Here is a 27,224-nt window from a genome sequence, read left to right on the forward strand (position 1 = left end):
TTCAAAAAAACTTTAAAAAGAAGAAAAATTTACACCAGGCGTGGTGGCGCATGCCTTTAATCCCAGCACTTGGGAGGCAGAGGTAGGAGGATTGCCATGAGTTCAAGGCCACCCTGAGACTACAGAGTTAATTCTAGGTCAGCCTGGACCAGAGTGAGACCCTACCTCAAAAAAAAGAAAAAGAAAAAGAAAAAGAAAAGAAAAATTTATTTGAAAGTAAAAAAGTACACAAAAAGCAGAAACAATCCAATATCTGCTAGCTGGTGAATGGATAAATAAATGTCATATGTCCACACAGTGTAATGTTACAACATGCATTAATCTTGAGACCATGCAAAATGAAAAAAAGCCAGCTGACAAGACCACATTCTATGGTCCCCATTTATGTTAGATGTCCAGATGGCATGCCTGTGGAGTCAGAAGTGGATTAGTATAATAATGATTCAAACACCTGAGAAGAGACTAAGGTATCAGTAATCCTGTCATGTCATGAGGACCATTGATACTAGAGTCAGACTGGCTCTGCCATTTACTGATGGCATGACAATAAGCAAATCATTTCACCTTCAAGTCCCACCTCCTTTGTAAACATGTTCATGGATATACAACCTCTCGAAGCTTTTGTAAAGATTATTCACTGATTATGAAGTATTTGAGGGGCAAGGATGTAGCTTAGTGGTAGAGTATTTGTCTAGCATAGGCACACACTAAGAAGTGTTTGAGTATCTGGCATGTTATCACTGTACAAGATATGATAGGTGATAACTATTGATATATGGCATCTCAAAAATTCTGACTCAGTGTTAGTAAAAGAGATGACATCTTTCCCTACTTGCACCATGCACCATATCAGCAACCATGCCAGAATAAAAAGGCATGCTCATATGATGATCTTAAGTTATTAATACTGAGAATATATAATTCTTCTCATAAGAAAAGGAGTGTAATACATTTATAGGGGATTTCTATCTAGGAGTATCAAAGATGTAGAGGATTTAATATAAAATATACATTGCAGAGTTATCTTTCACTTACCTAGAAAGACTGGCAATTCAGAATACTTAATATGAACAGTTTATTAAAAACTGTAAAATTGGGCTGGAGAGATGACTGAGCAATTAAAGTGCATGTCTGTGAAGCCTAAGGACCCAGGTTTGATTCTCTAGGTATCACATAAGCCAAATGCACATGGTAGCTCATATGTCTGGAGTTCATTTGCAGTGGCTAGAGACCCTGGTGCACCCATTCTCTTCCTCCCTCCCTCTCTCTCTGTCTCTAATAATAAATAAATAAATTAATTAACTAAATCATTAAAAATGAAGTTTAAAAAACTGGAAAATTGGGTTTCAACTATAATTTGATATGTGGACAGTTCAGGAATAGATAGTGATCAATAGTTACAAATTTTATGATAAGATTTTTATTTCAACCAATATTGATTGTCCCTATAAAGGAGTCACTTCCAGTTATGTTGGAAATCATACCCTAATCTATTAATTGTCTCAAAATGTATGTCCTGCAAAATAATATGTAATGTTCCCTTGAAAATTATTTAATTGAGAGTACTTATAGCCTATGGAATTGAGAGAGAAGTAAAGATAAGCTTATTGGACACTTGCTTACCAAGGGACAAGTCCTTGTAAGTGGTGGGCAAAGGTTCAGGCTTAGGAGTCACACTGAATGCAAGGTTGCTGGCCACCCAGGCCTGTTTCATCGTCTTCAAAAAAATAGCTATTTCCAAGCATAGGAGGTAAAGTGAGGTTATAGGGAGTACTTTAAGTAGACAGAGTCAAATCCTATTCTTGTAGCAGACTCACATTGCTAGCCTGCATAAATTATGGGTATAATTTCATTTACTTTTGTGAAGTCTTGGGACATCAGAAAATAGTATCCCTTTCATGCAAAGAAATTAATGAGTGAAATTGAATTATTAAATCCAAAAAGAGCTATTTAGGCCTGTTGAGAAAGAATAGCCCAAGAAAGTATTTCTGTTATGAGAGAAAAACCATTATAAGTTTTTATCACCAGATTATAAAATATATAAATAATGAACTTTGTACCTCAGAATTCAAAGTAAAAGTAAAAATTTAATATTAGGTGAAAGAAAGACTGATTGGATTAAGAAATGAATGGTTATAGTTAACATGTGGTATATAGGTGTTTAAAGACATGTGGATGCTTATATTTCTTTAATTGTATACTTTCATATTTGGCTATTAGATATTAATAAAATATGTGCTGTTAATAAAAAGAACCTGTTTAAAATAGAAAATTTCACAGGTGGCTGGATATGGTTGAAAATACTTGTAATTTCAACACTGAGTAGGCTTAGGCAGGAGGATCAGGAATTCAAGGCCAGTTTTGGCTAAACAAACAAAATTGGGAGGGGGGAAGAATTCACAAATAAGTGTAAAAATGTGCTGAAATTCTATGAGCTCATAACTAGCCATGATAAGCCCTCTGTAGGGAAGAGCCTTGAGCTGAGATCCCACCAGGCTTCCCTGCATTGCCTCTGGCAAGAGAAAGAGTAAGACCCCAAGCTAGCCATTTACACCAGACAAGCCTGTGAAAGTGCTAACCACAAGTGGCACAGGCTGCTGCAAACTGAAGTCTCACCTTGAAAATAGTTGTTTCTGGTTCAGAATGGGGTATGCCAGTGTCTGCTTCTCTATTTCCTGAAGTTACCTTTATGGAGCTTGCTGGCAACCTATTTTAGTCATTACAACCCACCAAGAGAATTGTCAAATAAGCTGGCACCTACTTTCTTGGCCTCCTGCCAAGGCTGCCAGAGGGTGGTTTTGTTTTGTTTGTTTGTTATGTACCAGGGACTCAAGAGAGATAGAAGCAAGTGAGAGTATTTGTATCATTTTGTCAGTGTTTAAAACAAAAAGCTGAGATGTAACCAAGGAATACATTTATCATGGAAGAATTATAACTTACATGTAAGCATGAGGAAATTTGTCATCATGTCACTCAAAGAAAAGTCTTGATAGCATCTTCGTATTATTTTTCAGAAAGTTTTAAGCTTAAATTTTTTTTATTTTGGATTCTTAAAATTTGAGTAATGTAGAATGTTGTTATTTATGTACTTGAGAAGAAGAGGCAATAAAGAAAGAAAATGGGTGCACCGGGGCCTCCTGCCACCGCAAACAAACTCCAGACACATGAGCCACTTTGTACATCTGGTTTTACCTGGGTACTGGGGAATTGAACCTGGGCCATCAGACTTTGCAAGCAAGTGCCTTTGACTGCTGAGCCATCTCCATGCCCCATTTTGTGCTTTTTATTGCTTCTGAAAACAATCATGAACTTACACAGTGAATATTCCAGTAACTCCATCTCTCCAACCTGCAGAGGTTATCTCTGAGGCAGTTTTAGTCTGCTCCTTTAAATCTATAACCTTCTGTCTCTTGGCTTGTCTTTTAAAACTTTTACCTAGTTGTACTTAACTGGATTTGTCTTTTTTTTTTTTTAATTTTTTTCTTTCCTTGGAATTAGTCCTACAATTTTTTTTTATTGGATAGAGAATTTTGAGCATGCATAAAAGCAGACAGAATAGCATAATGAAACCCCTTATTCCTATCACTTGGCCCCTAAAACCCTCAATCCATGGCCAATCCATTCCAGCCACCCATTCTAACCCTGCCCTAACTTTGTAGCCACCTTCAAGGGTCCTTCTTGGCCCCTGGGCTTCACTGTCTTGGCTCTGAATCTGGATCAAATGTGTGTGCTCAGTGCTCTGTCCCTGGCCTGACCTGCTGACCCGGGCTTTCCCTGCTCACTCTGGAAATTCCCAGACACTGCCTGTGCCAGCCTCACATGCTCACCTCTTCACTCTCTTTTCCTGTTAATGAAGAAGGCCATTGCTCAAGTGATTTGGAAGGGGAAAAGTGGAATTTACTACCTGGGTGTTCCTCTTCCATGCTGTTCATATAAATTTAAACTGAGATTCCTGAGAATTAGATTGAACATGACAAAAATTGCTATGTGAGCAGTTTTGTTGAGTACTTGCAGATTGATAGAGCCTTTTGTAATAATGAAGGGAAAAGGTTCTTTAAGCTACTTGGTTCCAGAAGATGAGATCACCAGTAAGGAGTTTTCAACTAAATGTCCTCTTTAACCCTTTTCTGGGTGGCAAAAAGAAAAAAAGGGAAAAAGAAAAGAAAATCTACCACTATTCAAATCCAAATCTTGACAGGCACTTACAAAATCACCCCAGACAACCTCCTGTTCATGCATAGAGGCCTTGTGATCAGGTGTTCCAGAATGGGTTTTTACTTTGACTCCATTTATGTTTATGAAATATCCTCAACCCATCACCATGTCACGGCCATGGACTACTGCCATGGCATGCTGTCTCAGTGGTCAGCTTTTGTGTGAGATTACATAACGTACTACCACACAGAACTGGAAGACGTCAGAGTTTGAGTTGTCTTTCTTACCTAGCAACCCAATCAGTGTTTCCACTGAAGACAGCGGGAATTTGCTTACCCTGACTAAAAGAGGGAGTTTATTGTGTGGCCACAAGGTGATCCAAGCTGAATCGTTTCTCAGCTGTGGAGTTTGTATCTGACATTCAGAAGAACCAACCAAAGCCAGGGCCCATGTCCTGACCAGATGAACTGCCCTAAGTGTTGTTGCTGTGTTGGGACAGAACCAAGGCCCTTCTCTCAGCAGCATTGATTGGATTATTCTCTTTGAGCTTCTAGGCCAGTTTCCTATCTCTCTTGGTAAAACCAGCCATTGGGACCAAGAGGATGACCTTCCCCAAGAGCAACATGTTCCCATCCTAGGCTGGATGGAGGCCCATCAAAATCTAACATCTGCTGTGCTGAGGAGGAAGGGGTCCCGTAGGTGATGCATCCTTTCATCCTCCACCTGTGCTTATTGCATACACTATTTCACCAAGCACTTCATTTGTTTGCCTGTCAGCACCATTCCTCAGATATCACAGCCTGCTTAGGCTCACTGTTTTCAGTTCAGTATCCTCATTGACTCTAACCATGGGCTCATGTACATAAATGTCAGCTTGCTGCTTAACATCCTCCAGTGGTTTTCCTTCTCACCTGAAATAAAATCTGCATGCTTTGTCCTGTCCAGCAAGACCTCTTGTCTACCTCACCAACTCCTTTTCATATCCTTGCCTTTCTACTGGCCGTTTCTTTAGTCCTTAGCCTTGGCCCTTTGCTTTGGCTATGTCCCTAAAAGAGGTGCTTCTCCTCAACCATCATGTGCCATGACCCTTTCTTCCAAGCAGGCCATTGTTCGTTATTCCTCAAAGAAGCCATCTTGACTAAGTTTAAGGGACAACCTAAGGTAGGATAGAAAGGGAAAATTATGTGGACATGAGAAGGCAAAGAAGCCTTTCATCCAGAAACCGTGTTGAAGTCTCTCACCAGCAGAAGCAGAAATTCCTGTACAATTGACGGCTGCTTAAGGCCTTTTTCCTTTCCAAGATGTAAGCCTGCAATTTTGTAGGAATCTCACCAGAAACCCCATTTACTGGCAAAGTATATATACGAAACCCCTTGGTTTCTGTTTTTACCTTATCAGATTGTAACCACACCCAAGGCACCCCTGGAGGCACCCTATAATCTCACTTATCAAAAGAAAAAGAAAAAAAAATAGGTTTCTTAGCCACCTTTTGAGATGTAACTTGAGAGCCACCAAAATGGCATATATAGCTACTGCTAAGACAGTGAATTATGACTCTCCCTTAAGCAGCCCATATGTACATTTGAGTATGTCTTTCTCTTTGATCACTTCTCTTTTTCCCTTAAGCCTTATGCATAAATATATTTTAAAATATCTTTAATAAAGTCTCCAACTCTGCTTCTTACTGGTTAGGCCTAAAATTGTTTTCAGCTACAAATGCTGGATGTGCCAGAGTTCCCTAAAAGGTTAGAGGTGCTCCCCAGGCTACTGAAGATGACAGCGTGGAGCTATGTCTCTGTCCTCTCACCAGTGACAAGCACAGGCATTCTCCTGTTGTTTTCTCCAGAGTCCTTTCTACTGTCTTAAGTAGACATCATTATCTTGTTGTTTTACAAATACTCCACAGGGGATGGGGCCTTGCCCATCTTTGTAAATGTGCCCCATCACCAAGACAAGTATGTGACACATACATAGTCAGAGCTTCGTTAGCACTGGTCAGTTGGGAGCATGTTTGGAGGGTGTCAGGATTGTGAAGTAAGTCAAAGCCAAGCTATCTGGTATCTACCCTGGAAGAAAAAAGCTCTCTGAGCCCATGCTGGCTGCCTACAATCACAGCTAGTGCTGTCCTGTGCCCAGCCCTGCTCCACTTGTTTCTCTTAGCCAGATTGTTATCACCTGATGATATGGGTGTGTTCTGAGCAGCCCATGAGCCAGAATTGGACCCAGTAAATTAGAACTCTAAGGAGACATGTTTTGGCCTTAAATAGGAGGTGTGGGAGAATCATAGTTGCCATTTTATCTGCTGTTGTAGTAGACTGCTGGGATATGGTGATGTCCAAGTAACCTGCACAATATATACAAGGGCTGAATGCTCTATGTACAGACCCGTGATGGGCACCCAGGGCTATGTGGGTAGTTAGACCAAGAAGTGTTCACCACCTCGGCTGTCCTATATCTTGTTTTACTTTCTTATTCATTCAGTCAGTGTGAGGCACTAGCTATATGCCAGGCCTTTCCCCCATCCTTTGAGTTGAGCTGAGTACAGAGCAGGGAGGCAGCTCAGGATGAGTATGTGGTAACTGGTGGATGAAAAGCGAGAGGAAGGGCTAAAGAGTTGGCTTTGCGGTTAAGGTGCTTGCCTGCGAAGCCTAAGGACCCAGTTCAGCTCTCCAGGTTCAACCTAAGCCAAATGCAAGGTGATGCACATGTGCACTAGGGGGCACACACCTCTGGAGTTGGATTACAGTAGCTGGAGGCCTTGGTGGCCCAGTACTCTTTCGCCCTCCATCCCCCGCCCCTTGAATAAAAAAAGGCCAATCTGTTGGGCTTACTTCATTCAGAATTTTTAAAAAGCTATAGGAAGGGACAGAAAAGGAGGAGCATGGTCTGGGTCATGGTGTAGACCTGCTGGAGAACACCTTCTCTAGCCTGAGATAGGGTGTGGGGAGCAGTAGGAATTGTCAGGAACACAAAAGCATTCTGCCTACACCCCAGAGAGCAGCTGGAAGCTGAGTTGGAAGCCACTGGGAGGAGGCCCATGACAGTGTGGTGGAGAGGGAGGAGGCAAAGCGCCCAGATAGGCCAGAGGAAGAACTTTGTTGGAGTCACCTCATTGCTCAGTGGTGACCGAACAGCATGCAGAGGGAAGGGTGGAAGAATGCAAATGGGGGCCACCTGTGGGTGACAGGAAACACTTGTTTTGAAAGAACATTATCCCCAGTGTGGGGAATGGGTTGCAAAGTGGCAGAGAGCAATGAGGATGTTGTAAGGTCTACCTTAAAGGAAAAATGGCTGTCCTGGCAAAGTGGGGTCTGGGCAGATTAAAGAAGTTCAGAAGGTAGAGTTCAGTATGATGTGTTAATAGAGGCCTAAAGGCCCTGGGTTCCTTTGATGTGCACAAAAAGGTTGCCACTGTTGCTTTAGTAGGGGTGATTCCACTTCATGGGGAGGGGTGTGGGTGGGGGATGGATTTGCTGAGCATGAGGGCATATGGAGGGGGCAGATGCTGCCTGTGAGGCAGCTAAGTAGCATTTCCCATTAGATTTATGCATGTGTAGATCTACGTGGTGCCCGGAGAGGTCTGGGTAGGTTGTATCGAATCAAGAGTCCAAAGTCTAGAAGTGATGCTTAAAGTCCTAAAAGTGAATGGCATAGTGTAGGGAAAGTAGGAATAGCATAGGTGTTAGCCAGGCAGAGCTCAGAGGCAAGGCACAATGGTTCAGGAAAGACAAGCTGGGGAAGAAGAGAGAGAAGGAACAGACACATTAGGGGCTCAAGCCAGAGGAGGGGATGACCCCAAGAAGGGAAAAGTCACCAAGCTTCTGATGCCACTCTGAAGAATGGATTTAGTAATGCCAGTCATTGGTGACCTTGCCAGCATTCTTCCCTGCATTCTGGAGATAAAGGTCTCTAGGCATGACCCATGACTCTGTTCAGGTTACTAGGACAGAGTACTGTAGACTGGGTAGCTCATAAATAATAGTAACTCATTTCTCACAGTTGTGGAGGCTGGAAAGTCCAAGATCAAGGCACTGAAAAACATGGTTTTCATAGATAATATCTTCTTATTTAGTCCCTGTGGTGAATGGAACAGTAATTCTCTGGATCTCTTTTAAATTTTTAAAAAGTATTTTCTTTTTATTTATTTATTTGAAAAAGAGAAGAGTGAGAGAGAGAGAAAAAAAGGCAGAAAGAGGATGGGTCTCCAGCTGCTGCAAATGAACTCCATACATATGCACCACCTTGTGCATCTGGCTTACGTGGGTTGTGGGGATGTGAACCTGGGTCCTTTGACTTTGCAAGCAAGTACCCTGACCACTGAGCACTCTCTCCAACTCCCTTATAAATTAAATAATAATAATAATAATAATAATAATTTCCTGGGCTAAGAACAGAACTCAGAGCTTTGTGTTACCAGACACAGACTCTACAACTGAGCCACATTCTCAGCCCCTGAGATCTCTTTTATGAGTATACTCATCTCATTGGAGAGGGCTTTGCCCCAGTGGACTAATCTCCAAAAAGCCCTGCCTTCTGATTCCATGGCCTTTAGAATTAGGCATCAGCCTATGAATTTGGGGAGAGCAAGAGTATTCAGTCCATTGCAGCAGTACTGTTGTTTTCCATCAGGAGTGTCCTGCTGGGCTTAAGCAGGGTCTGTGTCATCACATCACAACCCAGTCTCAGCAGTGTGTGCAGGTGAGGTTAAGTGACCCAAGGTCTGTCTTCGGGGAAGGGAAGCCTGCCATACAAACCCCTCCTATGACTCCTCCAAGCAATGCTTGTAGCTGGCCAGGGCTTTGAGTCATTAAGACAAACTCCACTCCCAGATCAAGCTGACTTTTAGCTAGAAGTTTAGAAAGGAACTGCTGGGATTTTCAGGACTTACTCTTCTAATTAAAGAGAACTAGAGTTAATGGCTTAGCAGCTGTTCTATAATCAGGCCCTGCTACAGTGGTTAAGAAGGCTGGCTGTGGGAACCAAAAGAGCCTTCAGGGACTGGGGTGTGGCTATGAACAAGGCTAGGAAAAGGACTTCTGAATCCAAAGCTAAGACTGTGGCTTCTCTTGAGTCATAAGTGATAGTGAATTTTGAGTATTGGCCCACTGAGACAAAAATTCAGTTGTTTCATCTTGTCCTAGAAGTGTTGGTTGGGAAGGGGAATAAAAGGACCAAAAGCTTTGAATCTGGGTTTTCTCACATTCAAACTGGGTTGCTTTGGATCCATGATGTTAAGACCTCTTGGGCCAAAGACAATGCCTGTGCAGTCTGGTTGGCATTACAGTGTCAACACTAGGTCGTATGCAGAACCCCCCAGCACATTTAACCAGTGATCTCTCTCTCTGCTATCTGGATTAGCATTTGGGGAATGTGGTTGAACCCAGGGGCTTTGTGCCTAACAGGCAAGTACTCTACCATTGTCACACTTCAGCTTCTGTCTAGCACTTGATAAGTATTACTGCCCACTACTACATTCATATGGAGGTCATAGATTACCAAACACTGTCCCACATTCCCATTCATTCCTATATGCTTTTGTAACTTCCTCTGTCAGTGCATCTACTAACTGCATTTGACTGAGTGCTACCAAAGTGGGGATGATTGCCACGTGTGGACGGCCAGTCCTGGCATTAGCCAGAAACCCCATTCTGCATACTATGGATCCCTGCAAGAAAGGCCTTTCTCACAAGCAGAGCACTTCAGAAACAGAGTATGTGACCACCTTGAAGATAGCCTCACCCTGAGGATTTGTTAGGGGCCACCTGTCCAGGACACTGCTGGGAAGTGGCTGTGCTTCTGGTAGGCTGGCTTTGAAGGAATGTTTTCTAAAACTTGGCTCCTGTCTATTAGTATTTTAAGTAAGTGAAACATTTCTGGTGTTCTCTCAAGTTTATTCAACAGGGCATTTTTAGTCCTCTGAGACAAGCATCCTTGAGGATTTTTCCTTTCTGCTTTTACTGTTCCTCAAAACTTAATAGACTCCCTTTATCCCAGTAGATGCAATTTTTAAGTTAAAAGGAACAGCGGTGTGATGGCACACACCTTTAATCGTAGTACTTGGGAGACAGAGGTAGGAGGATTGCTGTGAGCTCAAGGCCACCCTGAGACTACATAGTGAATTCCAGGTCTACCTCAAAAATAAATAAATAAATACAATTTTAAAAGAATAGTTTTTATTCCATTAAGAGGAGAATATTTTTTTAACATTATATTGATCCTTAATGTTTTGGCAGCATATGTCATTTAACATTTGGAGGGGTATTATTCTCTTTTGTAGAATAAAAAATTCAATGCCTTTACCTCAATAGTTCTGTAAGTTCACAGTATGTAAATATGTACAATAAAATATTTACTTAGGGTTTTCATTTAAAAAAATCTAAAGCAGAGAATAAGAGAATGTCTTTTTGCTGGGTTTAGAGACTGCAGGGAATTCGGAGTGAAATTTAAGCTTCTCGAATATGTTTGCATTGGCTCCCATCATGTTTTATCTGCTGTGATGAACTCTTCATCAGTTTGTCAATTTTCACTAAGGATGGAAAGTTCATGTGTAGTAACAACATAGCCCACATTTAAAATTACAGTTTATATCATGATGTAATAACCCTCTCTCTTTTCCTTTAGTCAATATTTACCTGTGAGGTTCATATATTATAATCCTGAATATACTTCATTTTACCTTCTCTAAGTGTTGGTATTAGTTGCCTGAAATATCAAAACTAGAAGCTGATCTGTCTGAAACTTCTGGCCACAGTTACTTGGGGTCAAGTTCCTCGAGAATTGCAGGCAGGTCATTGCTCTCAGTAACCCAGAAACACAGCTGTGTGCCTGTCAGGGCGAGGCCACTGAACTTGAAGCCAGGCTGGTTTCTCCCAGCTCTACAGCCAGCCCTTCTTCTATGGGAGATAGATCCATTGCATCACCCCATAGCAGTCGCTGGACTCTTTTAGACTTCATTTTTTTTTTTAAATATTTGAATGCTACAGGGTTGGGTAGAAAAACTCCAAAGAATTCCCAGAGGGAGGGTCTCTGAGTATTAGAGCAGATGAAGAATGGGGAGTCTTAAATTCTTCCCCTTGCCTGGACCCCTTCTTTTAAGCACTCCATGCTTAAAAGTGAAAGAATGTATCTCCAGTGGGGAAGAATAGGAAAGCAGTAAGAAATACTACAAATGTGGCAGATAGAATGTTGAGTTAGGGGCTGGAGAGATGGCTTAGCGGTTAAGCGCTTGCCTGTGAAGCCTAAGGACCCCGGCTCGAGGCTTGGTTCCCCAGGTCCCACGTTAGCCAGATGCACAAGGGGGCGCACGCGTCTGGAGTTCGTTTGCAGAGGCTGGAAGCCCTGGCACGCCCATTCTCTCTCCCTCTATCTGTCTTTCTTTCTCTGTCTGTTGCTCTCAAATAAATAAATAAAATTTAAAAAAAAAAGAATGTTGAGTTAGAACTCAAAACTAAATCAGACTGCCAATAGGCCAGCATGGCTCAGGGAACATTGTGGAAGAGGGTGAAGAAAGGCTGTAAGAGCCACAGAGTGGGTGGGAATACCCTGAGGCACGATCCCCCCACTATCCCACTGGGACTGACTGAGGCCTTCTCAACCCCACAGTGAATCCCATAACCCCACTGAGGAGGGCCACAGGACAACAGGAACAAGGAAGAGAGAGAATGAAAGAGTATAATCTGTTAAAAATATGTAGCAGATAAAATGTTTGTCTTAGGACTGATCAAATCAGCAAAAGAGCAAATGGGGATGTGTTTGTGAGCTCTTTGAGTCCACATAACTATAAGGCAGGACTCTCAGTGAGTCAGAACTGAAAAGGGATTAATTATCTCAGAAATGGCCAGATAGACAGGTAGACTAGGCTCAGCTTCAGCTGGACCCTGGAGATCAAATGAGGTTATCATGAATCGCCCATTATTTCTCAGACCTGTTATTTCTATGTTGGTTTGAGTGTATGGCAAAGCTGGCTCCTAGCAGCCCCAGGTTTACATTGTCCTTAGTGTCTGGGATCATAGGACAAAGATTCTCTTGAAAGAAATCCATTTTAGTCCCTAAAAATAGACTCAGGGAGAAAAAAAAAAAAACAACTACTTGAGGACTGGGAGATGGCTCAGTGAGTAAAGTGCTTGCTGACAAGCATGAGTTTGGGTCCACAGTATGCACGTAATAATGCTGGGCATGGCAGTGAACACCAGTAGTCCCAGTGCTGGGGGGACAGAAACAGGAGAAGTCCTAGGGTTTGCCATCTAGCTTGTCTAACTGAATAGGTGAGCCATGGGATCATTGTGAGATCTTGTTTCCGAAAAAAAAAGGTGGGAAGAGACTGGGAAGATGGCTTTGTCAGTAAATTACTTCCATGCAAGCATGAGGATCCAAATGGATACTGGTATTTATGTCAATGCTGGATGGGTATGGTGGTCCACCTGTAATCCCAGACCTTGGAAGGCAGAGGTGAGGGCTCCCCAGGGCAAGCAAGCTAGCTAGATTAGCCGAATCAGAATCAATGGGTCACAGATTCAGCAAGAGACCCTGTCACAAAAAGAAAAAATAAGGGGGAAGAGTGAGTAAGAGAGGAAAAACAATCCATTATATACCCTTGGCCTCCATATTCACATACACACATGCACATACAGTGCACACATGTGAAAATGCATACATACATGTGTACCACATAAACACACACATACGCAAGCAAAAATATAAAACAAGGGCTGGAGGGATATCTTAGAGATTAAGGCATTTCCCTGCAAAGCCAAAGGACCCAGGTTCAATTCCCCAGGACCCACGTTAGTCAGATGCACAAGGGGGCACATGCTTCTGGAGTTCATTTGCAGTGGCTGGATGCCCTGGCACACCCATTCTCTCCCCCTCCCTCCCTCCCTCTCCCTCTCCCTCTCCCTCTCCCTCTCCCTCTCCCTCTCTCTCTCTCTCTCTCTCTCTCTCTCTCTCTCTCTCTCTCTCCCCCCTCCCCTTCCCCTCCATCCCTCTGTCTCTCCCTTCCTCCCTCCCTCTCTCTCTGGCTCTAATAAATAAATAATTAATTTAAAAATATATAAAACAAGGTGAGCAATTGAGGAAAATCCCTAACATTGATCTCTGTCCTTTACATGCATGTGCATATATACTCAAAAACAAATCTCCTTGGGTTCCATGCCTTTGCTGTGACCTGTCACTGTCATCCAGGGTATGGTGCAGTAGAATTGTATGACCTTCATTTGTCTTTTCATCACACTCTTCAAACTAAATGCTTATTTTGCATGTATTCTTTTTTAGAGGCTGTACATTTTATATATTTTCACAGACATTTACATACATATTCATATATATATTGCATATATGTTTGTCCACATGTGTATGTATATATTCATATATACCATATTCAATAAATAATTTACATGATATTCAAGAGTAAATGTTAAGATTATGGGCTTATTACCTCTCCAGTCCCCCAAAGTTACAATTCTGCTAGCCTGGACACCTCTTTGGTAGACTTGGCAAGAAGGATAAAGACTACTGAAAAGGTAGTTCCACTGAGAAGGGAAGGGACAGTTCTAAAAGAAAAAAATATATGTATTATGTTATGTGTGATATATATGTATATATAAAATCTTTTCTCAGAGGGAAAAAACAATAGATAAGTAAACCAACTAGACTCTTCTACTTAGTAAGTAGTGAGTACCTGCTATGTACCCAGTACTCTTCCAGGCACTGGACATGAACATATCAGGAAAGGTGCTATCTGCTGAGCTTACCCTGCAGGGAGCATTATCATCAAGAGCCATGTGAGCCAGTGAAGGTGTACTGTGACATCTGGTAGGATGTCCTGGAAACAGACCACAGTAAGCATCCTCAGATACACAACACAGTTGAAAGAATGTGCAAAGGATTCTCTTTAGCTTGAGATTCTCATTCAGTTTACCTTTATAAGGTAAGAAGGATGTTGATACGCAGATCCTGCTAAGACTGTAACCTGGCATAGCAAAACACCTGTGCCAGGCAAGCTTCTGGATGGTGAATTAAGATGCATGCATTCAGGAGCAGGAAGAGTTTTTTTTTTTTTTTTTTAATTTATTTATTTGAGAGCGTCAGACACAGAGAGAAAGACAGATAGAGGGAGAAAGAGAGAATGGGCGCGCCAGGGCTTCCAGCCACTGCAAACGAACTCCAGACGCATGCACCCCCTTGTGCATCTGGCTAACGTGGGACCTGGGGAACCGAGCCTCAAACCGGGGTCCATAGGCTTCACAGGCGAGCGCTTAACCGCTAAGCCATCTCTCCAGCCCAGAAAGAGTTTTTGATGACAGTTTTATCAAGAACATGTGAAGTGTGGGGTGCAAGGCTGCTGGGGCAGATTGAGGTGAAACTATAAAAGGGCATGAGCAGGCAGGGTAAGGAGTAACACTAAATGCATATTTGGAAGGAGCAGAAATCTGGAGGACTAGGTGAGAAGATACAGAGACAAGATGGGCAGGCCAGGCATGAAACTGATCAAGGGCTGTGACCGATGAGAACGGATTGGAGGGCAGGGCTTCTGGACATGGTAACTTGCTAGTCTAAGGGATTAATTCACTTCTATGCCTTGAAATTATCTATCACCAAGTGAATCTATTTTCTTTTGCAAATATATTAATGATTATTCAAAGGTAAAAAGCTTCCAAATTGGATAATAGCTTGTAAAAATGTAAAATTTGTTTTAAAAAAATCCTTCCATCTGTTGGTGTACAATCAGGAAAGTACCAGCAGTACTGGTCACATCACTTAGAAGAAGTGACTGCAAAGGGGAACAATGACCCAACCTTAGGGCCTGAGCAGCACAAAGTGACATGCACTCGAAAGAGGATTCCTGGGAGCAGTTCTGCTGACCTTCCAGCTGGGCTAATGGTCCTTCTTGTCCATTTGTAGGCACCTTTGAGGTGGGTGTCCACATCGCTGATGTGAGTTACTTCGTTCCCGAGGGATCCCATCTGGATAAGGTGGCTGCTGCAAGAGCCACGAGTGTCTACTTGGTTCAGAAGGTAAAAATCAATCTCCAGTTTAGTCTTGTTCCCTTTTAAAAAATACTTATTCTTTGTCTAAAAAATACTTTGTGAGGAACAGTTCTTATCTGAATCTTGTCTTATAAATAATAGATTTTTTTTTAACACTTACCACTAGATAAGTATTTGTTTGCCCTCTTCCATTGCGTGTTTTCCTGAAAGATACCAAGGCTTTCATCTTAGGCCTCACTGCAGAGTAACCCAGCCACTTATGTACCCTCAAACAGTGATCAGCTTCAGAAATAAATGGGGGGTAGCTGGGTGTGGTGGCTCACACCTTTAATCCCAGCACTCTGGAGGCAGAGGTAGGAGGATTGCCGTGAGTTCAAGGCCACCCTGAGACCCCATAGTGAATTCCAGGTCAGCCTGGGCTAGAGTGAGACCTTGCCTCAAAAAAAAAAAAAAAAGAAAGAAAGAAAGAAAGAAAGAAAGAAAGAAAAGAAAGAAATGGGGGAAATACTTGGTTTCAAACTGTTACTCCAAAAAGGGGCCCAGGAGACAGCCCACACCAGCCACTAGTTCTTGTGCACTTGAGTTGGGACCCAACCACATCTATTCGTTCATGTGTTGTCTATGGCCACTTTCACATGAAAGTAGCAAAACAGAGCGACAGTTTGTTATCTACCATAGGCCTTTAAGAAGCCATTTCAACTCCCGTCTTCACCTGCCCTTTCCAGTGTGGCCTGTGGAGTCCCCAAGATAAAGAAGCAATCCACTCCACTGTTCTTATTAAGTCAGTGTCCACAGGCATCCCTTGTAGTCATTGTCAACTGCAAAAAGAAGTTTCTCTGACAAATGGTGAGAGCAACTCTAACTTATGGGCATAAAAATAAATATTTAGAAGGCAACCTTATGGGCACAACATGTCCATTTAGCCAAATAGCAGAGTAGTTTTCCTCCTAGATACTATGACCTTCCCAGCCATAGGCTTTTGACTATGTTTTCAGTACCAGGCATGAATTTCCTCTTGTGGAATGGGCCTCGGATCGAATCAGAGAGCAGTCAGTTACCCCCATAACAGCCATGCCACTATTGCACCAATGGGCATATCTTTCCCAGCTGATCAGTATGTAGCAGCTTGCAGAGAACACACTGCTGGGCTAGATTATTGATGACCTTTCTCCCTCAGCAGCCTGCATAGTACTTTCTAGCCAGTAGGAAAGAGGCTTATATCTCAGTTCCAGCTTGAGTTCTCAGTGTCCTGCAACCAACGCATATGACCAGATATGTGCTATTAATCTGGTATCAGAATTGCCTATGGTGTTACAACTCCTGCTTCTGACAATCTGCCTTGTCCATGGTTTTCTGTACTTTACTTAATATCCCCATATCTTCATATCTACATATACCACATACAACACATGTACTCTTACATTCTCTACAAATACCACACACACCACACCACACATGTACTCTCACATTCTCTACATATACCACACACACCACACCACACACATACTCTCACATATTCTACATATACTAGACATGCCACATCACACACACCATACATGTATTCTCACATATTCTACATATACCACACACATCATACCATATATGTACTCTAACATACTCTATATATACCATGCATACCACACCACACATGTACTCTCACATTCTCTGCATGTACCACACACCACACATGTACTCTCATATACTCTACATATACCACACATATATTCTCACATACTCTAGATATACCACATACACCACACCACACACATGCTCTCATATACTCTACATATGCCACACACACCACACCACGCCCATACTCTCAATACTCTGCATTTAAAGATGTATACTATGTGTATTACAAAAAGAATGTATAAAATGTTCATTGAAGCATTTATATATTTGTATATATTGAAAATAGAAAATATTCATTTTCTAATTATTCAAGATAAGCTAGAAGTTATTTAATAGACTTCACCATAGAATAAACAAATAAATTGTGATATATTCACCCTTTGGGAGACTATCCATCACCACTCATACACAACCCTATTGGTGATGGAAACCAAGTGCCAAAATACATACCATATGATTCCATTTATACAGGTTCAGAAATGACCAAGGCAAATTTGTGTCATTAGAAGTTACCCTTAGAAGGGCAAAGAGTTCCAAGTATAGGGGACTTCCAGTGAGGCCTGGTTGGGTGTCGATTACTTGAGTATTCAATTTGTAAAAACGCTTTAAGCTTTCTGTTTATGACTTGCACACTTGTATACATATGTATATGTTTTGCTTAAAAATGCTTTTTGAGGCCATACATGGTGGCACATGCCTTGAATCCCAGCACTCTAGAGGTTGAGGTAAGAAGATTGTCATGAGTTTGGAACCATCCTGGACCTACAGAGTGAGTTCTAGGTCACCCTGGGCTAAAGTGAGACCCTACATCAAAAAAAAACACAGATGTATATTGTATATGTATATATATAACACACACACACATATGAGATAGCAAGAGAAAGAAAGAGGGAGACTGGGATAATGGTTCAGTAAAGCACTCACTTTGCAAGCAAGAAGGCCTGAGTTTGGATCTCTAGCACCCATGTAAATGTTAGGCGTGGCAGCACATGCCTCTAACCTCAGTGCAAGAGATAGAGACAGGCATATATCTTCAAGGCAGGTGGGTTAGATGAACCCTGAGGTCACTGAGAAACACTTTCTCAGTAAATAAGGTGGACAATGATTGAGGAAGATACCTGATGTCTCTCTCTGGTCTCCACATGGACACATATACAGATAAGCTATATATAGTATACTATATAAACTATTATATAATTAACATAATACTATAGTATAATACTGTATAAAGTGTACCTCGTTTACTATAGTGTGTATATATATATATGTATAGTATATATGTATATATATTGTATATATAGTATTTGTGTATGTATGTGTGTGTGTATGTGTATATACACATATACAATACCTCCACTTATCTTTGGTTCCTTTTAGTGTCTATACTGAGTTTACCAAGGCAAAGAAACCAAAATTCAGGGTCTCCTTAATTTGACCCTCCTGAGAATACAGTTCTGATACTTGTCTGTATCTGTACCTAATATGACCTCAGACTGAAGCTGTCCCATGTGTACTTCCTGCCTGACAGAGCTGTTGGCTAAACCCAGCCTTTGCTCAAGAAGGAAGATGAGGCTTAGGATTGATCCCAACTCTGGTATTGTGATGGAAAGTATCAATCTTCAAAGTAACTTCATAAACTTCAAAGGCTGCATCAAGTGAATCAGTGTGAAACATTCTCCTTGGTTAGGAGAATTTAACTCAGGGGGCTGGGGAGATGGTTCAGTGGGTAAAGTGCTAACTGTATAAGCTTGAGAGCCTGAATTAAGATCCCCAGTACCTACATAAAAATTCCTGGCATGGTGGTGTGCACCTGTAGTTCCAGCACTGGAGAGGCAGAGATAGAAGGATCCCTTGGCTTTCTGGTTAGCTTGTCTAATCAAATCAGTGTGTTCAGCGAGAGACCCCGTTCAGAAAATAAGGCAGAGAGCAAGGAAGACATCTGATGTCCACTGTTGTTCTCTACACACATTACATACACACATGTATTCATACACAAATATACAAACAAACATTCGCACACACATGAGAAAAAAAATGACAAGTTTTACTGTTTGAAGGTAGGAACTTTAGGCACCACTGGGGTTTCTCTGAGCAAGTGGCTCTCTCTCTTGCCTAGCCACTGTATTCTCTTTGTGTAACCAGGAATTCTGTTTCCAACTCAGAAGCTGTAAAAATAAGCTTGGCTTAAGTGACTGTGTTTCCTTTTCTGCATACTTTACCATGGTTTTGTGATTGTCACAATTCAAAAAGCTCTTGGGGATTGCTTGCTGAAGCTCTGCTGCTAAGCCCTGAAGATGAGGAGCTGGGTGGGAGAAGGGTTGCAAGCCTGCAGCTTGGCAAGATTGCGCAGCCAACCCACATCCTTGGATAGCAGCAGCTGTGCGTTTTGATGCCTTTGAACCACTGAGCTGACCTTTCTTCCTGCTCGGTTTTGTTTCCTAAAGGACTGTGTCCAGGAACTTTTCTGCTGTTTTCACTTTACTTTGCCTATAAAGGTCTTCTTAAAAGCTGGGAGACTACCTACACAAGACCATCATAATAAAAGGAAAAGATCATGACATGAAAATAAAAGAGAGACTGATTGAGAGGGATGGAGAGGAGTTTCAAAGGGGAAAGTAGGGGGAGGGAGGGAATTACCATGGGTTATTGTCTACAGTTATGAAAGTTGTCAATTATTAAGGTGAAAAAAAAAACTGGGAGAGCTGACTTTCCCCTCCATATTCTCTACTCTCATTTGGCCAATTCTCCCCCCCCCCCCCCAACTTCATCACTCCTGGGAAGGGGGGGAATAGCAATGCTGGTTGACTTCTCATCTATAGGAAATTCAGACACTGATCTGTAAGTGACTGATGGTCAGAATGCCCATCTAAGCTTGGTTCTAAGAATGTCCCCAAAGAGTAGTTTAGTGTGTGGTGCAGCCAACCTTGGCCAAGCCCATCACACTGGCTTTAAATGAAATGCTTTTTGCTGAGATTTGACTCACAGTAAAAGGATTTGGTAACTCTCATTAACAAAGAGTATAATCAAGCAGAAAGATAAATATTAGCTACCTATTTAAACCCACATGAAAAACCTCCCTTTCTTTTTGACAAAGTTGGTTCTCTTAGGATGGAAACAACTGTGTTGCTGACTGTGAGCCCGTCCTTCTTGGAGAACGTGACTTCTGTGCAGCTAACATCTCTCAACCATCTTTCGTGGAGAGAGATACAATATAATAAGTTTTAAGGTAATTAAAAAAAATTTAAGTAAAATTAAATCTAAACAGTTGAAACATAAATCTAAATTTTCTGCCTGTTGGCCCAACCATTCATGTTATTTTAGGTGTGAAACAGCTCAAATGAAAGTTTGCCCATAAATCTCTATGATATTTTATTGGTAGTACTGTATAATAGAGATCAAAGATTGGGATTGGAAACTTGTCTTCATGTAGAGTCCAAAGAGTTTTAAGATGTTCCTTTCTGACACCCACAGCTTGTCAAAGTGTTGATGTTTTGTTAATGTCAAACTGTGTAGCAAAGAGTTGATCAAATTCTGAATTCACGGAAGTGTTGATATGAAAAAGAAAACTGTTTAAACAGAGATCTTGGCCAGCAAATGAATTATCTATTTCCTTTAGGTTACTTCAGTGGGTAAGTAGGGAGCTAGCTGAGATAAAGTGTGTATAAAGTATAAAGTGTGAAGTCCTAAAAGAAGAGGAGGACGCTCACCCACTTGTCAAACTATAGATCTGGGCTGCCGGGCACTGAGGGTATGAAGAGTCTGTGTGGGGAGCCAGCCACCTCCTGGGATGAAAGAGACAAGAAGGCTCTGTGACTTCTCAGACAGTGGGGAGCCCCCTATGGGCATGGGTATCTTGAGTATCTGACCTGGTGTCACTGCTTACCTTTCCTGTTCTTCCTCGCCTGGGTGATTGATTCTTCCCTTCTGTGGCCCTTTCCACTGGTCACAGGGCTGTCCTGGCTCACCCGCTGCTGAACTTGGCCAGCCTGCTCGTTGTGGCTTTAGCAGATGTTTCTGCTCTGTGAGGCTCATGTAAGATTTTATAGTCTTGTTGGTACCACCACCCAGCTGCCATGGGCAGTGGCAGATTGACCCAATGATCAATTCATTCCAGTCTCCCAAGCCCTGGTCCAGAATGCTTAGAAAGTCAGGGTCCTGTCATCAGACCCTTTTCTACCCTCAACTTTTAAATTCTTATTGGCCCCAACTTTGGGCCTGAGGCTGAGGCATCCTTCAAGCTCCTTTGTCTTGTCTGCTGCCAGAAGTGCTACCAGACTTCACCCACACAGTGTGTATTGATGATCAGCTGTGTACCAAATCCTAGGCATGCAGATATACAAGGAATGCTGATCTTGCCTTGGGGAAGTTAGTAGAGATGAGCCTGTGGAGAGCACTTACAGTAGCAGATTGCCTGTGGTTGCAGAAGTTATAAAGAAGGAAGTTGTATCTACCTGAGTTGTGGAGGAGGGGAGAGGTGACAGATTCTGCAAGAGCTGAGAAGACTTTATACAGGGATCAACTTGTGAGCCATGTCTCATGTTTTGAGTAGAAAATGTGTAGATTGGCAAAACTGAGGACCAAAGTTTGAATCTCTAGTGCTCATGTAAAAGCCAGATATTGTGGCACATGCTTATTATCTCAGTACTGGGGAGGGGTATAGTCAGGAAGAGCCCTGGAGCTCACTGGCTAGTTAGTCTAACAAACAGGAGACCCTATCTCAAAAAATAAGATAGAGGGCTGGAGGGATGGCTTAGAAGTTAAGGTGCTTACCTACGAAGCTTAAGGACTCATGTTTGATTCCCCAGGTCCTACATAAGCCGGATGCACAGTGTCACAAGTGTACAATGTTGCACATGTACACAAGGCGGTGCATGTGTCTGGAGTTCAATTGCAGTGGCTGGAGGCCCTGGTGTGCCAATTCATATCCTCCCTCCCTCCCCTATTAAAAAGAGGCCAGTCTGTTGGGCTTGCCTCAAAAATATATGATAGAAAGCTGAAGAGATTGTTCAACAGTTCAAGGCACTTGCTTGTAAAGCCTGATGGTCTGGGTTTGATTCCCCAGTACCCACATAAAGCCAGATGAACAAAATGACACATGCATCTGGAGTTTGTTCAAGGTGGCAGGAGACCCAGGCACATCAATTCATTTGCTCTTTCTCTCTCCCTTGCAAATAAATGAATACAATTTAAAAATATGATGGAGGGAGGGTGAAGAATACACCTGATATTAACCTCTAGTCTCCACATGAATGCTCACATACATGCAGAAACATATACATGCATGCACGCACATTACACAGAAGGGAGGGAAGGAGGGGAGAGAAAAATATTGACATAGGAGCACATGTGGGAAGAAAAATACCAAACTCTGTGTTCTCATGCAGTATTTAAAGAATGTGTGGAGATCCAGATTCAGGACTCATAATAAAGAGGTCTGGAGCTCAAAGGTGAGGCAAAGGTGAATGCAGAAGTAGGCAGGATCTGTGTATCATGTATCAGTGGTGGCACAAACCAGGAAGTAGATTCTCAGCAGACACTACAACCAGAGGAAAGGAGCACAAAGGGCAGAAGGGAAGGAGATAGTGGAGAAAGGAGTTCAGTAAGGGCCAGTACAGAATTTCTATATTTCAGATGAGATTGGGTATGTTCTACATTGTATGGCTATAGACTGGCCAAATATGCACCTGTATTATTGAATAATTATCTTATGTGTGGTTATGTATGCACACAGATAAAAGACACATGTTCTGTACCTTCATGGTAACATTCTAAGGGCTGGGATCCCATGATGTTTATGTCTTGGTTTGAATCTTCTAAAATCTCTATAATGAATTGTAATTTCTGTAATTAAGAAATGAATGAAGGTGAGAAACATACCATTTTGAGAAACTTAAAAGTGAAGTGTTGGTAAGGACATAGGGTTGACGAAGAAGATTGGAGTTTGTCATTAAGGACAACTCTAACTTGTATTCTGACCCAGCTGAACAGGGAGCTGCTCACTGGCAAGAGCTCCAGGCAGACAAGAGCAGGTTTTGGACTAGAGGTACTTGCTGTGTGGCAGCAAAGGATCAGGGCATACATGAAGAGTTAGGGGAATAGTCTCAAAGGACACGGGTTGAAGGAAAATGCTAGGAAGGTGCTTAGGAAGGTCTGAGTCTCTTTTCTCTGTGAGGAATTATTGAGTTTTTCTACTGAGGAAGCAAGAAGGCAGTGGCATAGAAGGTTGGAGGACAGTAGTGATGAGTCTGAAGGGAAGAAGCTGACAGATGAGCACAAGATTTGCTAGCTGCATGACAGCTGCACTGCTGATACACCTCCACACGGCATAGGATTTCCTGTCCCTGACCCTGCTCAGTAGTATTGAGGCAGGATAGAAAGACAGGGAAAATTATGGGGACACAAGAGAGAAAAGAAGCCTTCACGCAGGAGTCAGGATGAAGCCTCTTGCCAGCAGAGAAACAAGGGTTCCAGCACAATTAACTGCTTTGAGGTCCTTCTCTCTTCTCAGGTGTAAGCCTTCAACTTTCTAGGAATCTCACCAGAAACCTGTTTACATGGAAAGTATGTGTACTCACCCCTTGTGCAGCCTAGTTGCTCCTGGTTTTACCTTATCCGATTGTAACTCCACCCAAGTCCACCCTAAAAACTCCCTTATAAGAGAAAAGGGAGAAAAAAAATTCTTAGCAACCTTTGGTACATAACTTAAGAATCACCAAAATGATATATATAGTTAATGCTCAGACACTTAATTACAACTCTCCCTTTAGGAGCCCACAACCACACTTGTCTGTGTCTTTTCCTCAGCACCTCTCCCTTGAGGAGTCCTTACCTACACTTGGGTGTGTCTTAATCTTTCCCTCAGTGACTCTCTCTTAGAGTAGCCCACATTCATGCTCTCAGGTGTGCTTTTATTCTCTTCTTTAGTGTCTTTCTAAATATCTTATAAAATCTCCACCTCTGTTTCATACTGGCTAATACTAAAACTCTTCACTGTCAAAGCCATAAATCCTTAGTCTGAGCCAAGGTCTCTAAATATTAGGGGACATCCTCAGTATGACGATGTGGAGCTGTCCCCTCACCATTGACAGAATCACAAGAGCAAGGAAGGCAGATTGTGAGACTGTTCATAGGGTTTGTAGGGTTTAGGACAGTGGGAGTTAGGGAGCTGGGAAACACTGAGCAGGGAAAATAATGAGGGAAGGAGTGGGGAAAAAAAATGAAAGGCCATGGAACGTAGGTACTGTATAGTGCTAATGGCAGCAGGAGTTTCACTACTGCAGAAACCTTCTCTAATTATATGTGATGTTACGCGCTTCTCACCGTGGACCATAGTCTCCTTATCATGGCAGGCCTCACACAGCTCATTGTGCTACATGCATTCTGGGCACCTCTCTTTCTCTGATACACCTCAGGTATGTAAGGAAGTGGCTTGTGCCTCTACCTTCCACCTCACCAGCCCTGCTCCATAGGGAAGCCTGCTGTGCATGGGGCTGAGTAGGAACACGTTCACAGTGACCCCTGGAGGACCAGCCGATTTATGAGGCTGTGATGTGCCAGACCACAAGTGTGATCATAACCTCTTAATTCCTTCTCCTTTGAAAGACACTGGCCTGACTGCCTATTTACAAAACTGGATGAACACAGACACTGTTTCCTCTGAACTCCATGTGATTTCTTCCCCAAGAAGAAACTTTCTGCAGGAAAGTTTATTAAAAAGGATTATCCCCTAAAAATTAAATGCAGTTCATACTACTCCAGAAGTTTTCCTTCTTAAATTCTTTGGCATCTGACTATCACAGTGGAAGGAGCAAAGAAGTTTTGATAACCTGGGCAGCCATGGGGTGTGCTGGTGGTTTTTAGGAAGGATAGCCAAAACTCTTCCTTTCTACTTGAGTACTAGTTGCATATGAATTTTCATATAAAGATATTGAAATATAGTTCTATTGGGGACATCATGAAGTGCTTTTTGTAAATACATAAATAGAAAAAAAGTCATTTGTTTCATAGCAAAAGTCAGTCATCTACATACTGTAAGTACGTACTGTGTGGGTTCTGGATGGAGGGACTGAGCTGCCACACTTCCATCCTTGTTCCTGAGAGTTCTGTGGCTTAGTGAAGGGCTGTGTTGTGGACAGGGCTATGGAAGAGATGTGGAAGAACAGGGGGTGAAGAAAGTTGCTTGCTGTGGGTGATTACCCCACATTCTCTTTGAAAGAATAGGGTATGTTGCAAAATACAGCACAATCCCCACCTAGGGGAATCTGGATAAGCCACTAAAGATGGCAAGGAGCCAGTGCATAAAGAAGTGCAAAAATTTGCCAGATATGAGGTATCCAGAAAGATGTTCCAGAAAATTGGAATACCATGTGTAAAAGGCAGAGCAGCTAGCAGGCAGGCAGGGCAGGTAAAGGGCTTATAACAGAGGACCTTCAGGGCTAGCACTATGAGTGCTGGAGGGGAGCACCCCAGCACAAAGTGAACAGAGGAAATTGAAGCCAGGTGACACAGGGATTGGCCACTTTGCACTGACTTGTACTGGGCATTTCTGACACTGTTTTACTTCCAAGAAAACCTAGATCCAGAGTTATCCTAACTTGCCCATTCATCGGGAAGTTCTAGGCCCAGAGTCAGACCTCAGATCTTAGGCCTTGAAGCCTTTCTTCTTAAAAAAAAAAAAAAAAGCCGGGCGTGGTGGCGCACGCCTTTAATCCCAGCACTTGGGAGGCAGAGGTAGGAGGATCACTGTGAGTTAGAGGCCACCCTGAGACTCCTTAGTGAATTCCAGGTCAGCCTGGGCTAGAGTGAAACCGTACCTCAAAAAACCAAAAAAATAAAAATGAAAAAAAAAAAAAGTGGGAGGGGCAGCTTTCAAACACTTATCTAGTATATTTTGATCACGACCCCCTCATTAACTGCACTTGTCTTCCAGCCCTGTCCTTCCATCACTGAGCCCTTTCTTTTTGATTAGCCTGTCTTCTTTTTTTGATATATATTTTTGTCCCTCCTTCATCATCCATGTTGAAATGCAGATGAGCCCAATATTGTCAGGCCTGATGCAGGTAGCAACAGTTGCTGATGGGTAATAAATGGCCACCTCATGTCCAGAAGATAGCAATCCAGAGCACTCTTCCCCAACCTCTGGCTCTTACATTCTTTCTGCCCCTCTTCTACAATGTTCTCTGAACCTCAGAGGGCTGGATAGATGTCTCATTTAGTGCTGAGCACTCAACAGCCACTTATTCCCAGGACTCTGACTAGTTTTGAGTCTCCCTGGAAGGCACCACCATATGTGGAGACTGCATAATAGGAGGGAAATGATGACATCAAAATAGAAGAGAGACTAGTTGGACAGAAGAGGGGATTCAGGGGGTGGAAAAGAAAAGCTGGTGGGAGAAGGCTATGATCCTGGTCTATTGTCTGTATATACAGAGGTTGTCAATAAAATGTTACAAAAGCAGCTTCTGTGGTATGAGTCCCTTCGCTCCAATCAAAAAGCCTTTCTTTTTTAAAATTCTTTTTATTATTATTATTTGCAGCTGCTGAGTATATATTGCCCTCAGCTGATTGGTGGTTTTGAGACCTACCTGACCTGTCATTTTATAAAATTCTTAACCTCAAAGTCAGGCTTGGAAAAATAGATCTAGCCGGGCGTGGTGGCGCACGCCTTTAATCCCAGCACTCAGGAGGCAGAGGTAGGAGGATTGCCACGAGTTCAAGGCCACCCTGAGATGACAGAGTTAATTCCAGGTCAGCCTGGACCAGAGTGAGACCCTACCTCGAAAAACCAAAAAAAAAAAAAAAAAATAGATCTAGCTTCATGACTACAAGTAGCATAAATTTACATTTAAATGTATAACACAAGATCACTGCATAGAAAGAATAGCTTTTTAAAAAAAAAGTCTTCATGCTTGCATAGAAAACACTCTCGCCCACTGAGCCATCTCTCCATCTATTTTCTTTTTCTAATATTTTATTTATTTATTTACAAATAGAGATAGCGGGCTGGAGAGATGGCTTAGTGGTTAAGCGCTTGCCTATGAAGCCTAAGGACCCTGGTTCGAGGCTTGCTTCCCCAGGTCCCACGTTAGCCAGATGCACAAGGGGGCGCACGCATCTGGAGTTCGTTTGCAGAGGCAGGAAGCCCTGGCGCGCCCATTCTCTCTCTCTCCCTCTATCTGTCTTTCTCTCTGTGTCTGTCGCTCTCAAATAAATAAATAAAAAATTTAAAAAAAAAAAACAAATAGAGATAGCGAGAGGAGAATAGACAGACTGGCAGAGAGATTGGGTGCACCAGGGTCTCCAGCCACTGCAAAGGAACTCTAAATGCATGCACCTCTTTGTGCATCTGGTTTTATATGGGTATTGGAGAAATGAACCTGGGTTCTTAGGCCCTGCAGGTAAGTCCTCCAACCACTGCGCCATCTCTCTAGTCCTTGTTTTCTTTTTAATAAG

At 42.4% G+C, this 27,224-nt stretch overlaps 1 protein-coding gene across 2 annotated transcripts in view; it reads left to right on the plus strand.

Moving 5' to 3' along the window:
* The window catches only part of Dis3l2 (DIS3 like 3'-5' exoribonuclease 2), a 428,102-nt gene that overhangs the window by 298,381 nt on the left and 102,497 nt on the right, over positions 1-27,224 (plus strand). For both annotated transcript variants that reach the window (XM_004662245.2, XM_045147855.1), the window contains exon 11: positions 15,055-15,167. In XM_004662245.2, coding sequence (XP_004662302.1) covers positions 15,055-15,167 — 113 coding nt within the window. The remainder of the gene's footprint in view (positions 1-15,054; positions 15,168-27,224) is intronic.

This window comes from Jaculus jaculus, chromosome 4 (genome assembly GCF_020740685.1).
Source record: "Jaculus jaculus isolate mJacJac1 chromosome 4, mJacJac1.mat.Y.cur, whole genome shotgun sequence".
Classification (NCBI taxonomy): domain Eukaryota; kingdom Metazoa; phylum Chordata; class Mammalia; order Rodentia; family Dipodidae; genus Jaculus; species Jaculus jaculus.